This window comes from Vanellus vanellus, assembly GCF_965231255.1.
Source record: "Vanellus vanellus genome assembly, chromosome: 2".
Lineage (NCBI taxonomy): Eukaryota > Metazoa > Chordata > Aves > Charadriiformes > Charadriidae > Vanellus > Vanellus vanellus.
In genome coordinates, this window is record NC_138906.1 from 1,713,930 (window position 1) to 1,728,232 (window position 14,303).

The 14,303-nt window shown below is 50.1% G+C and overlaps 1 protein-coding gene across 1 annotated transcript in view; it reads left to right on the forward strand.

The window, feature by feature from the left end:
- Positions 1 to 544: 544 nt before the first annotated feature.
- The window catches only part of CCDC12 (coiled-coil domain containing 12), a gene marked incomplete at its 5' end in the record, with an annotated part of 48,864 nt that continues 35,105 nt past the window's right edge, over positions 545 to 14,303 (forward strand). The window contains one exon of the mRNA XM_082479220.1: positions 545 to 724. Coding sequence (XP_082335346.1) covers positions 545 to 724 — 180 coding nt within the window. The remainder of the gene's footprint in view (positions 725 to 14,303) is intronic.

Consider the following 14,303-nt stretch of genomic DNA (forward strand, 5'->3'; position numbering starts at 1 on the left):
CCCCCATCACCGGGACTCCCCCCAGGTACGGGGGGGGGACACTGTCACCGCCCCCCCCCGCGGTACCGGGTACCTGCTGCTGGACGGGGGGGGGGGGGGGATACCCCTTCCCACCCCTCTTTTTACCTTCCCCCCCCGGCAGCCCTCTGGGCTGCCGGGGGGGGAAGGTAAAAAGAGGGGTGGGGAAGGTAAAATGCCCCCCCCCCAATAATTATCCTCCCCCCAATTAAACCAGTTGAGCCTTACACGCCCTGGGAGGGCGGGGGAATAAGCCTGGCAGGGTGGAGGAGGATGATTTGGGGTTATTTTACCTTTTTAACATTATCTTTAATATTTTTTAAAATTTTTTTTAATACCCCCCCCCCGCTGCTTGTTGCCCCCCCCCCTTCCCAGGATCGCGCCCCCCCCCCCCCCCCCCCCCCGCGGTTTAAGGCTCGATCGATGCGCTCGGCGCTGGATGGGTAGTGCCTACGCGCACCCCTTCTGTGCGCGGTTTAAGGCTCGATCGATGCGCTCGGCGCTGGATGGATTGTGCCTTGTCGACATGCGCGCTGGGGGTTGTACGGCGGGTGTGTGCGTGGGAGAGGGGGGGGGGAAGATGGCGGCGCCCGGTGGTGGTGTGGAGGCGGAGGAGGAGGCGGCGGGCCCGGCTTTGGGGAGGCTGGAAGAGGAGGCGCGGCGACGGCGGGAGAGGCTGCGGGCCCTGCGGCAGCGCACGCTTCAGGTCGGTGGGCGTATGGCGATGTTGGGGTGGGCGTTGGAGGGGTACGAGGGCCTGGAGTGGGCCTGTGCCGGGGGGTGGGGGGCAGAGGGGTCTGAGGTAGGCCTAGGGGTTTTGGGGAGGGGGAGAAGATCTGGGGTGGGCACGAGGGCAACAGAGGGTCTGAGGAGACATCTTGGAGATGTGAGGGGAAGAGGGTCTGAGGTGGGCCTGGGGGTTTGGGAAGGGAGAGAGGTCTGAAGTGGGCCTGGGGTTCTGAGAAGGGGGTCTGAGGTGGATCTGAGGATGTTGGGGGTGAAGGGTCTGAGGTGAATCTTGGGGGCAGCAGAGGATCTGAGGTGGGTCTGGGGGTTTGGAGAGGGGGAGAAGGTCAGAGGTGGGTCTGAGGATGTTGGGGGGGAGGCACAGAGGGTCTGAGGTGAGTCTGAGGGTTTGGAGAGGGGGAGAGGGACAGAGGTAGACCTGAGGATGTTGGGGATAGAGGGTCTGAGGTGGATCTTGGGGGAGGGAAGGGGGTCAGAGGTGGGTCTGAGGATGTTGTGGGGGGCCACAGAGGGTCTGAGGTAGGTTTGGGAAGGGGGAGAGAGTCAGAGGTGGGCCTAGGGGTTTGGGGAGGGGGTCTGAGGATTTGGGGGGGGAGGGGGGCACAGAGGGTCTGAGGTGGGTCTTAGGGGGATTGAGAGGGGGAGAAAGTCAGAGATGGGTCTGAGGATGTTGGGAGGACCAGAGAGGGTTTGGAGTGGGCCTGGGGATGTGAGGGACAGAAGGTCTGAGGTGGGTCTGAGGATGTTGGGGGGCACAGAGGGTCTGGAGTGGGTCTTGGGGGGTGGGGGGAGAGGGTCTGAGATGTGCCTGGGGTTTTGGGGAAGGGGAGACAGGACAGGAGCGCCTAGGGGTAGGGAGATGATGGTGAGGGGGAGGTGGGGATTCAGGGGTGCTTGGGGAAGGCTGAGGGGTCTGGGGACCCCAGGCTGGTGGGGCTGGGCATGGTGAGGAGTTGAGGTTATGGGGCACTGGGGGCTGATGAGGGGCAAGGGAGAGGGATGGGTGGTTTCTGGTGGGGTGGGCAGGAGAGGCATGGATGGAGGGAAGTGGACTGTGGAGTAGGAAAGAGGGAAAGCAGAGAGGAGTGGGGCATAGGGGGGATCCCCCACTGTGAGGAAGGGGACGTGGGGTAAGAGGGATTCAAGAAGAGGCCAGGGTGCAAATGCAGGCGGAGGGGGCTTGGGATTTGGGTGACGTCCCGGTGATGGTACTGGGTCTCTTTGGTCCCACGAGTGGGGTCCGTGCTGGCCTCGAGCTTCCTCTTGCTTGTCTGTTCTGCCTTTGCCATGCTGCCCTTGGTTTTGCTAAAAACCCACTTCGTGTGATTAAGCCTTGTGATTTTTCCATGTTATCTTCCCCAATTCATGGTGTTAGCATCGCATCTGAGATCCAGGCTGCAACCTGGGTTTGGTAGCGAGGACAAAAACAAAAGATTCACCCTGGAATTAATTAATAGCACGTTGAGTTTCTCTGGCGCGTTTCTGGGCCTTAAACCTCTCTCCCATAGAGATGTTGAAACCCGATTGCCTTTAGTGCAGGCTTGAGGATAGCGAGGAACCGGTTGTGTGGCCTGACCAAAGCCAGGACCAAACAGATCCGTAAATTGGGATCTTCTTCTCAGATGCGCGCACTGTGAACGGTGCGGCAGGCTCCTCGCTCAGCCTCAGAGGACTTCACAGTGGTTATTGTGAATCTTGTGTTGTACAAGGTGCTACTGGCAGCAAAATATCTGGGGTTGGTTCTTGAGGAATTTATCTGAAAAGTTTTGTGGTGGGTTGCATCCTCACCCAAAAAACTTCCGTTATTTTACCTGGTTGTCCTTGTTGCCTCTGTAAATGCTGAACTCAGAATATTAAAATAGAGATTTTATATTTTTTTTTTTTTTTTTATTGGGAGTGAAAGAAGGATGGAGTAAACTTGGGAAACTTGGCAATTGATACCTCGGCAGCGCCTGCTGAGGAAGGCAGCTGCACTCCAGCGTGTCTTGGCATGTCCTGGCATTGCTTAATTCTCCTCTTTTGGGCTAGTAAGGCGACGCTAGCTCTGCTCCCCTTCTGCCACGTCACCCTGAATTTGTTGATCCGGGTTATTATGGTCTGGTACCGTGGGAAGATGTCCTGTCCCTCCACTGAGGGACCTTCTCTCGGGGTTATTAACAGGAGCCGTGACTTTGGTGTGCAGGCCACGCGCGTTCTGCTGTGTCTCGCCTTCAGACGTTCGTTATTATCGGAGAGTTGAGGCTTCTAAGAGGGGAAAGTGGGATACAGCGCTGTGCCTACCCTTACCGAGAAAAGTGGCTGAAAAGCTCCTTCCACAAGAAAAGCTTTTTCCTTTCTTTTCTGTCCTGTCCGGCAAATTTAGGTGGAGTGAGACAGGGCGGTTGTGGAGGGTGTAGCACATGGCGTGTTGTGCTTATCTGCTTTATTGCTGCGTTTTTTTATTTTAAATTTGGGAGTGAGATTATCTGACTTGGTCTGACTCAAGCTGTTCTTACTTCTTTTCCACGAGTAGTATCTTGAGGGTAATGCCCAGTAACCTGTGATGGCTCCTGATAGACCTGTCCAAACCTTTCTAAATCCTTTTGTACTTTTGGCTTTTGCAGCCTCCTGAGACAGAGTTCCACTGTGTAATGACAAAACTACCTCCTTTGGTTTTAAACCCATTAAATGAAAGTTGCCCTGGGTGCTCTCTCGCACAGCCCTCGTGAGAAACACAAAATAATCATTCTGGGTTCAAGTTTATGATTTTATAGTGCTCTTGGTCTCTCTCCAGATTCAAGCTGTGGTCTGTGAAGCCTGTCCTTCTATAAAAATATCTCTGAATCCTCTCAGTGACTTTCCCTGAACGCTGGGATGCCCTTTTGCCGAGAGGGGATTCGGGACTGCGTGCCTGGCTCAGGATGTGGGGCACTTGTGGGCTTACAGCGCTGGCACATGATTTCCTGTTGGTTTTTCTTTTTTATTTTTTTTCTATATTCTCACTTTGGCCACACGAGCCTGTCTTCAACCGTCAAAGCTTGTCTACTTTTTCCAGTCCTGTCGGCCTCAACCGAGACCCTTCCCCAGCAGCAGAGCTCATCGGGACCCCATTCCATGCAGAATTCCCTACAGAATCATACATGTGTAACCAGAATTATTTTTCCCTCGCTGTGCGCGTTGCTTTACATCAGGCTCTGAATTTCACCTGTTGCCTCATTGCTCAGTTAGGCGTGATCTGACCACCCTTCTGCCAGCCCTTGTTGGATTTCCTTGGGCGTGATCTCACCTGCAAACGCTGTCATCTAACCGGGCAGGTCTTTCTCAAGTCTTTTGCAGTGCTGGTAACAACCCAAACCCTGGCAGAGGGTGGGGGGGGATAGAGGAGAAGAGGGGACCTGCCGATCCTCACCTGCTGCCGTGAAAAGCCACTGTTCAGGTTTGCCGGAGAGAAGATGCTGCGTTTTCTGCTGCGTTTCTGCACGTTTAGGGAACGGGTACTTAAGATCTGACAAGACGCCTCCTTCAGTGCAGGACTTCTCTGCAAATTGCCCTCAGTTTTCACGGGAGAGTGATGCTCATCTTTTCCCAATCAGTGAGGAAACAAGTGAGGTAATACCCAAATGTACAAAAAAACTTCAACAGATGATCTGTTTGTGCGTACCCAACCTGTTGCGCCGCCTTTTATTGATCGCCAGCAAACGGGGTTTTTACTCAATAAAAAGTGTGTTTGGGCTCTGGGCGTAATTTACATTTAGAAATGTCGGTCACCACTTGCTTATACGAATATGCTTAGAATAGCATACAAGCTGATGTTGGATTCCCAACCTCGGCGTATGGCCTTGGCATCAGCAGAGTTTGCAATGTCACGGATCAGGTATGATATCAGAGAGGCTATTTCCCTCCTAAATTGAAATAAAATTGTCTTTCAGTAGCAAGCAATCAAATTGTGAACTCTGACTTGTTGGCATATTGAAGATTGCTTCCTGTTCTGGCAGAAAAACACAGTTTTGAATTGTGCAACTGTAATCTTAGTTTGCAAGCTTTCCTTTCTTCTCTTTTTTGGGTTTTTTCCTTCCCTCCCTATGAAAATTAAATCAAAATATCTTGCAGCAGTTGCTTACTGAGCCGACAAGCCCTGAGGGTTGCTGTGCAGCCTGCTCCGTCGTGGCTGCTCGCCTTTGAATTACCAGCGCGGAGCTGAAACACTCGAACCCTATTTTTTAGTCTGGCTGTCTCAGGCTTCGCTTGGCGCTTCCGAGTGACCAGGAAGTCAGTCGGGTTATTCTTCAAGACTGTTTTTACTTCCTTAGGATAAGGCTGATCCATGCGGGCTCAGCCAGGATCGGTTTTTCTTTTTACTTTGCACGAGTGTTGTTGCTGTCTCTTGAGTGCTGTAAATCGAAAGATCATCTCTCCCCGTTTTATACCCCCAAAAATCTCAAACCAAGGAAAGCGAATCTGAAAAAAAACCCAACAACCAACCCGCAGTATCCTGTTATGTAGAAGCCAGTGGAGAGCCAAGTGAAAAAGTGGTGGGAGCAGCCTCCAAGGTAAGCTTTCTGCTGTGCCGGAGGAGAAGAAACACGCAGGGAAATATTGTAGCCTTTAACGGGGCTGTGCACGTTTTTTGCCAACTTATGACACTTTAAAAAAAAAAAAAAAAAAAAAGTTTCTGAAGCCGGTCACTTACATAAGCAGCGCTTAGCTCATGTTTTCACTGCCACCTTCAATTAACAGGAAAACCCCACCAAGTTTTTGCAGGGAGCCTTGCGAAAGGTCACGCAGTGACGTAGGTCTTTTCAAGTTTAAGGTTGTTGGCTTTTTTTTTGTTTTGTTTTGTTTTAACTAGCAAACGGTTCCAGCTCCCGAGATCCTGCCACGAGGGAAAGCGGGGACAGCCTTTTCCTAAAGCTGCAGACCTCTCCTAGAGGAAGGTGTTTGTGGGGTTAAGGACTGAAGAACGGGATTCGTCGTGTGGCTTTTATTTTTCAAACAAGTACGGACAGTAAAAGCTGCGAGTGTTGAACTGGTCCGTAGTGCTGTCTTTGCCTGAGGCTCGTTGTGCTGATGCTAATGACGGCGCTGAGGCTTTATCCTTGCAGTATCTTGCGGTAAAGCCCCGATTATCTGCTATGTCTTTTTTTTTTTTTTCTTTGCCTAATGGCTGAAAATCAGATTAAAAAGTTCCATTTGCGTTTCTCAGGAAAACTACTTTTTTTTTTTTTATTTGCAGCTGAAGAAGAACTTTCATCTGATTTAAGCTTTAGCTTAGCGTGATTGTATTTAATGTCTTTAGTTTAACTGTTCCTGACTACCACCTAACTATATGTTTTGAAGCGAAATGGGAGAGCAAGGTCTCCTGAATCTCTTTAAAGCTACCTGGCTGGAGGTGACTCTGTGTTTGCATGCACCGAGGTTCTGCAAGCGCTTGCTGGAGCAAGCTGGAGCAGTTTGACCAGCAGTGAGATATGCAAAACTATGGGTAGTTTCAGGATGGAAACCTTATGGGCTGAGTTTCAATAGGATTGTGCATTTTTCCAGATTAAAATAGGGGTGCACTGGCACGGCGCTTCCTTTGGAAAGCTGAAAGCGTTTGCATCGCCTGAACTATAAAATTGTTGTGCTAAAGATCACACTGAAGCTTTTGGGGAGCTTTGCTTAACGGAAGGTTCAGTCCAAAAGGGTGTTTGGAGCAGTAAGCAAGTTCTTGTCCTAGATAAGAAGTCACGAGATGGCTTGAGCTGGTATAGGGAGAGCCGTCGTCGCTGCCTATCTGAAAACTTGAATTTTATTGCAAATTCTCTCCTTAATCCACAAGAAGCCGTATTTCCATACCCACAGCTTTCTGCTGAGCAAGTTGATAATTAACTGTAGTTACTTGTATTTATGAAATGCTCGTCTGCAGGTTGCCCTTGAAACCGGTTCTCTGATGTGTTCATGTCTGCCCGGTTTGGCGTTAGACGGAGGCTTTGCTCGGGTGCGGGGTGCACTGAAGTCTACCTCGCTTCGAACCCCATTAAAACCACCACGTAACGTCAGTTCTTCCAGCAGGCACGTCCTGCGATGTGTCTGTAAGCACCTTGTAAATCGGAGCCTGCATCTTATTACCCAGGTCTCTGTGAAAACTAAGCCGATTCGGGGATCCAGCTGTGATAAGGAAAAGTGTGTTGGTGAAAAAAGGTGGGAGAGGGGAAGGTCACAGGCCTTTTAGTTGGTTTAGGTATCCCGATATAGCGTGTGTGTCATCCACGAATGCTTTTGGCTTAGGGAGGACTCTTATTTTAGTTAAAAATATGCATATATATATTTAGTAAAGGCTTCGATAAGCCTTTCCTCTGGATAGCACCAGAGCAGCAAAGAAGTAGTGAAATAAAGAAGTATGTACGTTATCTTTCTTGCAAGGGGCTAAGTACTTTTCCCACAGCTACTTATTTTTAGCAATAGATATCTGAGTAGAGGAACTGTTGTCTCGGACGCTGCTTGTAACCCGGGTCTGCTCCTTTGATCCAGCTGTTGAAATAATCTCGTGCGGGGGCTGCTATTGAAATGAGAGGAAATACTTCATGGCTGCTGGTGGTGTGATGGGGCTGTGGCATGTTGCTGCTGGGTTGGTTTGGATGGCGAGGGAGAGGAGGGTGTTCAGAGGAAACATCCCAAATTCGCCTTTGTGAGACTGGGAGCAGAGAGGTTTAAGGCGTGCTGAGTCGGGCTGTCATGCGCTGAATGCAGTTAAAGAGTTGAGAGGAGCTTCGGATCCACCTCTGCCCTTTCCCTGCCAGTTTCTAGGGTTTCAGGGTGATCTTTTTTCCCCTCCTTCTTTCTAAAATACAGTTTGTGGCTCCTGTAAAGATGGAAGAGGCAAAGTCTTCCATGTGTGGGGAGGATTTGGGTGGAGATGGAAGGGCAGCCGGTGGTGTTGGACTCCTCTGATGGAGCAGCTCAGTGCTAGGAAGACACGTGTAGAAATCCTTTTCTGTTTGATTTGGCTCTGCCATGGGCTGCTGTGTCCCATTGGAGGCTCACCAGTTTAGGAAGGATGGGCCAGCAGGGTGGAAGTGGTGAGGAGACATGGCAGAGTGGGAAAGGATGACCTGTGGGGAGATGTAAAGCAAATCGGACTGACTAAATGGAAGGGCGAGAAGCTCGTGGTGCATTACGGGCATGATAAGGACCAGAAGTCCTCAACATTTGTCCTGTTTGAGCCCGGACATCCTTTCCTCTCCGGCATGGCTAGCACCTCCCCGTCCCTCACCCATCACACGTGGCTTTTGAAGTATCAGGGCAGCTCCCGGGATGTTTGGGATGCTGTTCCTGAGGCCAAGGCTAGCGCAAGCAAATGCTTTAGGCAGAGCCAGCTTGACTTAGATCTTCTTTTTCACATTGCTCTGTGCCGTTCGCAGCAGGCACCGTTGCCACCTTGTCAGACTGCTAGCGGAGCAGCCCAGCAGAAGCTGGCATTTGAAGGCAAAATCTTTGAAAAGACCATGTCGAATGTTTTCCCTCTTTTTTTTTAGTATGAAGCCACAGTGATCTAACAAACTCTGTTGGGAGCCCCACACGTATCTTGTAAAAGGAGGGTTAACTTTCCTAGGAGAAACCAGCAGAAAGTTCATGAGATGTGATTTTCCTGATGCTTATTAATCTTGACTTACTTTTGCATCACCATGGTAATGGACAGAGGGTTTTTACATAACTTTTCTCTTTTCATCCTTACCAATTTAAAAAAAAAAAAAAAAGATTAAGCTCTCCTTTTCAACCCAAACTAGAGAGTGCTAAAACCTTGGCTCCTTTAATCTACCGCTCAGTAGTCCCAGCTGTGCTGTCTGGGTTGCCTTTTTGCTGGAGCTTTTGAATGGGCTCCATGGAAATAATAACTGACACGAAGCCTCTTTTCATCCGTAGCTGATAATGCGCTTGTGCCAAAGGAGTAGGAGCTCCAACGGGTAACGCAGAGCCAGAGGAATGAGTTGTGGAAGCGACAGGAGATACGGATACTGTGTAAGCTCTCAGTTGGGGAAATCTCTTTTAGCCTTCAAATGGATAAACTTGTCTCTGTGACTACTTGTTCTTTAGATTATTTACGTTACCTGTTGTGGGTAGCTTTTTGTTTTGTTTAACAGAGAAACCCTTTTTTCCCCAGAAGGCAAGGCTGGTGGGATTGTGTCTCTCCTCCCTAGCTGTTGGCCCCGTTGTCTGATTTCATGCCGGGGGGTGGGCACTCGGTACCTACGAGGCCCCTATAAACTTTGGGAAAAGACGTTGGATATAGAAGGAGACTTTTTTTACCACCCTACTGAAAGATTCAGTGTGAGCTCAGCTGTTATCAGCTATCAGGCAACCGATTTGGGAGATTTGTTGTGAAGTTTTAACTGGGGAAAATGTTTTGATTGGAGCTCCTGCTTTATTAAACCTTGGAGAACATCCCCAGGAGTCAAATCCATAGAAAAGCAGGGCTGAAGCTACAGCCATCCCTGCAGGAATTTCACTTGGCATCCCTTCTTGAAGGAAATGTATGATGGTTATTACTGGGAAGGCAACGTCAGCATGGTCCTGAGCTTTGCAAATTGTGGTTCAATTCAAGAAGGTGTTTGTTGAATGAGAGCAATGTAGTTAAAGAATTGGCTGGACAGTCGCATGCAAAGAGTTGTGGTCAACGGCTCGATGTCCAAGTGGAGACCAGTGACGAGTGGTGTTCCTCAGGGGTTGGTACTGGGACCCATGCTGTTCATCTTTGTTGGTGAAATGGACGGAGGGTTTGAGTGCACCCTCAGCAAGTTTGCCGATGACACCAAGCTGAGTGGCGAGGTGGACACGCTGGAGGGGAGGGATGCCATCCAGAGGGACCTGGACAGGCTGGAGAGGTGGGCCCAAGCCAACCTCATGCAGTTCAACAAGGCCAAGTGCAAGCAAGGTCTTACATCTGGGCCGGGGCAATCCCAAGCACAACTCCAGGCTGGGCGCGGAATGGCTGGAGAGCAGTCCTGAGGAGAAGGCCCTGGGGGTGCTGACTGATGAGAAGCTCAACATGAGCTGGCAACATGTGATCGCAGCCCAGAAGGCCCACCGTATCCTGGGCTGCATCAGAAGTGTGGCCAGCAGGTCAAAGGAGGTGACTCTTCCCCTCTACTCTGCTCTGGTGAGACCCCACCTGGAGTACTGCCTCCAGCTCTGGAGCCTCCAGCCTAAGAAGGACATGGAGCTGTTGGAGTGGGGCCAGAGGAGGCCCCAGAGATGCTGCGAGGGCTGGAGCCCCTCTGCTGGGAGGACAGGCTGGGAGAGTTGGGGGCGTTCAGCCTGGAGTAGAGAACGTTCCGGGGAGACCTTGTTGTGGTCTTCCAGTGCCCCTTTAGGGCTCCAGGAGAGCTGGGGAGGGACTTTTTACAAGGGCATGGAGTGATAAGACGAAGGGGAACGGCTTCAAACTGAAAGAATGGAGATTTAGATTAGATATAAGGAAGAAATTTTTCCCTGTGTGGGTGGTGAGCCCCTGGCGCAGGTTGCCCCGAGAAGCTGTGGCTGCCCCATCCCTGGAGGTGTTCAAGGCCAGGTTGGACGGGGCTGGGAGCAACCTGGGCTGGTGGGAGGTGTCCCTGCCCATGGCAGGGGGGTGCAACGAGGTGATCTTCAAGTCCCTTCCAACCTAAACCATTCTATCATTCTACAAAAGGTCAGTTTGAAGCTTTTCCTCCTATGTAAGTGTTTGATTCCCTTTCAGATTCTGTTTTTGAAGCTTTTAAAAGCATTTCCTTTATTCAGATTTGCTTCTATTTCCTTTGACAACTCACAGCATCTTTTTTTTTTTTTTCTTTTTTTTTTTTTAACTAGGGTTTGACATTTGTTTTCCTGATGCCCTTAGTTCCATAGATACAGCAAATGCAAATCATCCTGCTCCTCAGATTGTCTAGTGTAAAGCATGAACGTTTCAAGGGTAATGTATTTTCATCTGGAAGAAAACAATTTGAAATACAAATGCCGACAGGGAAAAGTAGCGTATACGTGAACTTTCAGACACACTCCTTAAGCTGCAAACGTGCTGCAGAAATGGGGATCCAAAGCTGATCTAAGCAGCAAACGCATTCCTGAGTGGATTTAGGCGAGCTGCTAAGGACGTTTGTTAATAAGCAAAAATCAAGTGACCTTCAGTAGTGTGATGGGAGGCGCTGAAGGGCAGCAAAGCGCCTTGAAGGTGTAATCCAGGCGGGTGGCAAAGATGATGTGAAGCACATAAGGCCGGAGGGTGATTGCCAAAAGTTAGGGACAAGCTGAAATAAGAAAATCTATTCTGTAAATATCCAGATTTCCCCCGTTTCTCCCAGCTAACACAGATTGTTTGAGCTTGTGCAGCACGTACGATGAGGCATCCTACTCTTCTCTGCCTTTAATTTTGCTGTCATTCCTGTGTCTCTTGGGACGCAGGTGGCTTTGTGCCTAAAATGTGGTGGCTTTGGGTTATTCCCACGGCTTTGTGCGAATCAAAGCACAGAGGTAAACAACGGGAATGCCCAGGGGGGCCTGTGGGGAAACTGGTCTTTGGCCCCCGGGTTATGTCCTCACCTGTGCTGTAAAAATCCAGGTTGCTTGAGACTGCCGGGGATTTCGTGCCAAGGCAAGTGGTGGTGGCACTGAAAAGAGGCAAAAAAGTCGATGCCTTGTTTCTTCTTGCTCGGGTTCTCTGTCGGATCTGCTTAAGGAGAGCTCCCCAAAAATGTTTAGTTGTATCTAGGTGTAAAAAAATAATGAGAGAATAATAAATAAAACAAATAACGACATCTCTGCCTAGAAATTCCATGAAACTGGCACGGCAAATGGCTTAATAAGCATCCTTTGTCTGTAGAGTTTGAATTTCCAATGGAGTAGAGCAGATGGTTGTGCTGTCGGCTTCTGTGGAAATGCCTGTTGTGGGCATGTATTTTAGTATTGTCTATATAAGTGCAGATATGTGTATATATATATATCTGAGTTCCTGCATTCAGATTCCACCTTCTCCTTCCTTGCAGCCTTCCCTCGCTTTCTGCACTTGTAAGGTGGGTGGTGTAGTACTTTTTCTGTAATTTAGGGGGGAAATGGTTATATGGAGAAAGGTGGTTGCTGTGGAAGTGCTATTTAGTATTTACCATCATATGACAGACCTTATCGTGCAGGCACCTTCTGGATGCGCAGGCTTTCTTTTTCCTTTTGCACTTGGCTTTGCTGCTGTTGAATTCATGCTGAAATCGCAGAATGGTTTGCGTTGGAAGGGACTTTGAAGATCACCTCGTTCCACCCCCCTGCCCTGGGCAGGGTCACCTCCCCCCAGCCCAGGTTGCTCCAAGCCCCGTCCCACTTGGACTTGAACACCTCCAGGGATGGGGCAGCCACAGCTTCTTCAGGCAACCTGGGCCAGGGGATCACCACCCTCACAGCCAAAAATTTCTTCCTAGTATCTAATCTAAATCTCCCCTCTTCCAGTTTGAAGCCATCACCCCTCATCCTAGCGAGATTCTGGGACGGCATTTGATTGCTGCAGCTAAATAACAGGATCCGCTACAAGGGATTTTCCCGATAAAAGACCTTTTAAAACAGAATATCTGGTGGCTCAAGGGGATGCTGCTCATTTTCCAAAAGTATCCGTCAGCAAAACGGTTAGAGATCACTGTGGGGGAGACGCCGGAGCGGCACGGCTCAGCCCCTGCTCGGCTGCTGTGCTGATGGGTGGGCTCACCCGAGCAGGCGAGATGCCTTTCACCGTGCCGAGCCCTTGTAACGCAATAACCTAATGAGCCTAATAACCTGCTCTCTTGGCCGAAAAGCCTCAAACAAGGCAAAAAAGCAGAAGCCTTCCCTTTAGGCTGTGTTTATGAGGGGAGGAAGGGTCTCCCACGTGCTCCTTCGCTCTGCATCCATGCGTCGGTACTGAAGCTTTCGTGGTTGTGTCGTGCATCACGTCGGGGGGGGGAAGAATGGCTTTGGCTACAGCCCAACCTTTTGTTTAACATTTCTTTCGCTTTGCAGCCAGATCGCTTCCCTGCTCCTCCACGCCTGCCCGCGCTGGCGAGAGAGGGAGGAGGGGGAAGAAGGTCACGGCGCTCCTCGTTTCCTTTGCAGCGTAGATCTGCGCCGCGTTTTCCTGCCATTGCTGCGGACGAGGAGCTTTTCCATCTGTTTTCCTGGCTGTCCTGAAGACTCGGTCAGTCTGCAAACACCGGTGGACTCTAGCTGAAGCATCTCTCGGGCTGAAGGACCGGTGTGTGGTCTGGCAGCTTGGCTTGCCGCTGTCCTCAGTTTTGTTCTTTTTCTGCTTGTTTCTTTTTTTTTTTTTTTTATTTGGATGGAGCAAAGCAGCCTCGCGTTCCTGAAAGGAAAGTACCAAGTGGCTGAGAAAACAGTTGCTGTGGAAACGGAGCATAGTAAAGTTATTACAGCGAGAATAAAAACGCACACTTAGGGCTACAAAGGCTTCATTTCTATTCGGGCTTTATTAGGAAAGTAATAAACTATCGCGGCGGTGCTGGAACGGCTGGAGAGGGAAGCCTGCAGACAAAATGATTGGGCTTCCACCAGCAAGGCACAAATAGACGCGCAGTGGGCAGCCGGGATCGGTCAGCCATCTAACCTTGGGAAATGTTCCTTGAGGCACTTCTCTACAATGTCACCCCGTGAACGTTGTTGACTTTGAGACAAGAGCGTTCTCCATAGCAGTGTTGGTGTAGCCTGGCCTCTGGGGTGCTGCGGAAGATGGGTGATTGGGATGATTGGGATCAGGAGTTTGCTGGAGATCTTGCTTGGAGATCAGAGGGCTGGAGCCCCTCTGCTGGGAGGACAGGCTGGGAGAGTTGGGGGTGTTCAGCCTGGAGAAGAGAAGGCTCCGGGGAGACCTTGTTGTGGTCTTCCAGTGCCTAAAGGGGCTCCAGGAGAGCTGGGAAGGGACTTTTTACAAGGGCATGGACTGATAGGACGAGGGGCAATGGCTTCAAACTGGAAGAAGGGAGATTTAGATGAGAACTGAGGAAGAAATTTTTCCCTGTGTGGGTGGTGAGCCCCTGGCGCAGGTTGCCCCGAGAAGCTGTGGCTGCTCCATCCCTGGAGGTGTTCAAGGCCAGGTTGGACGGGGCTTGGAGCAACCTGGGCTGGTGGGAGGTGTCCCTGCCCAGGGCAGGGGGGTGGAACCAGATGGTCTTTAAGGTCCCTTCCAACCTAAACCATTCTATGATCTTGGGTGTTTCTTGGTGCCTCCAGCGAGGTCCTCGGCCAGTTGCTCGATTGGTATCCGCAGGGAAAACTGTCAACAGTAAAACCTGAAAAGCAATATATATTTGAACACTCATTTTGTTTGTCTTGTGGCTGGTGTGAAATAGGGTTTGGATGTTTTGTTTTGTTTTCTTTTCTTTTTTTTTTTTTTTCTTAAACTCCGGAAACCTTTTTTGACCATGTGGTAAGGAGATGCTGGGAAATAAGGTCTGGGAGTAGAGGAGTGCCGATATATAATTACTTAAAACAGCGCTGTACCAAACACAAATAAAAGGTGGGAAGTAAAAGCTTGCAGGTGAATAGTGTCTTGTCTGTGCATCCCTGATGACACC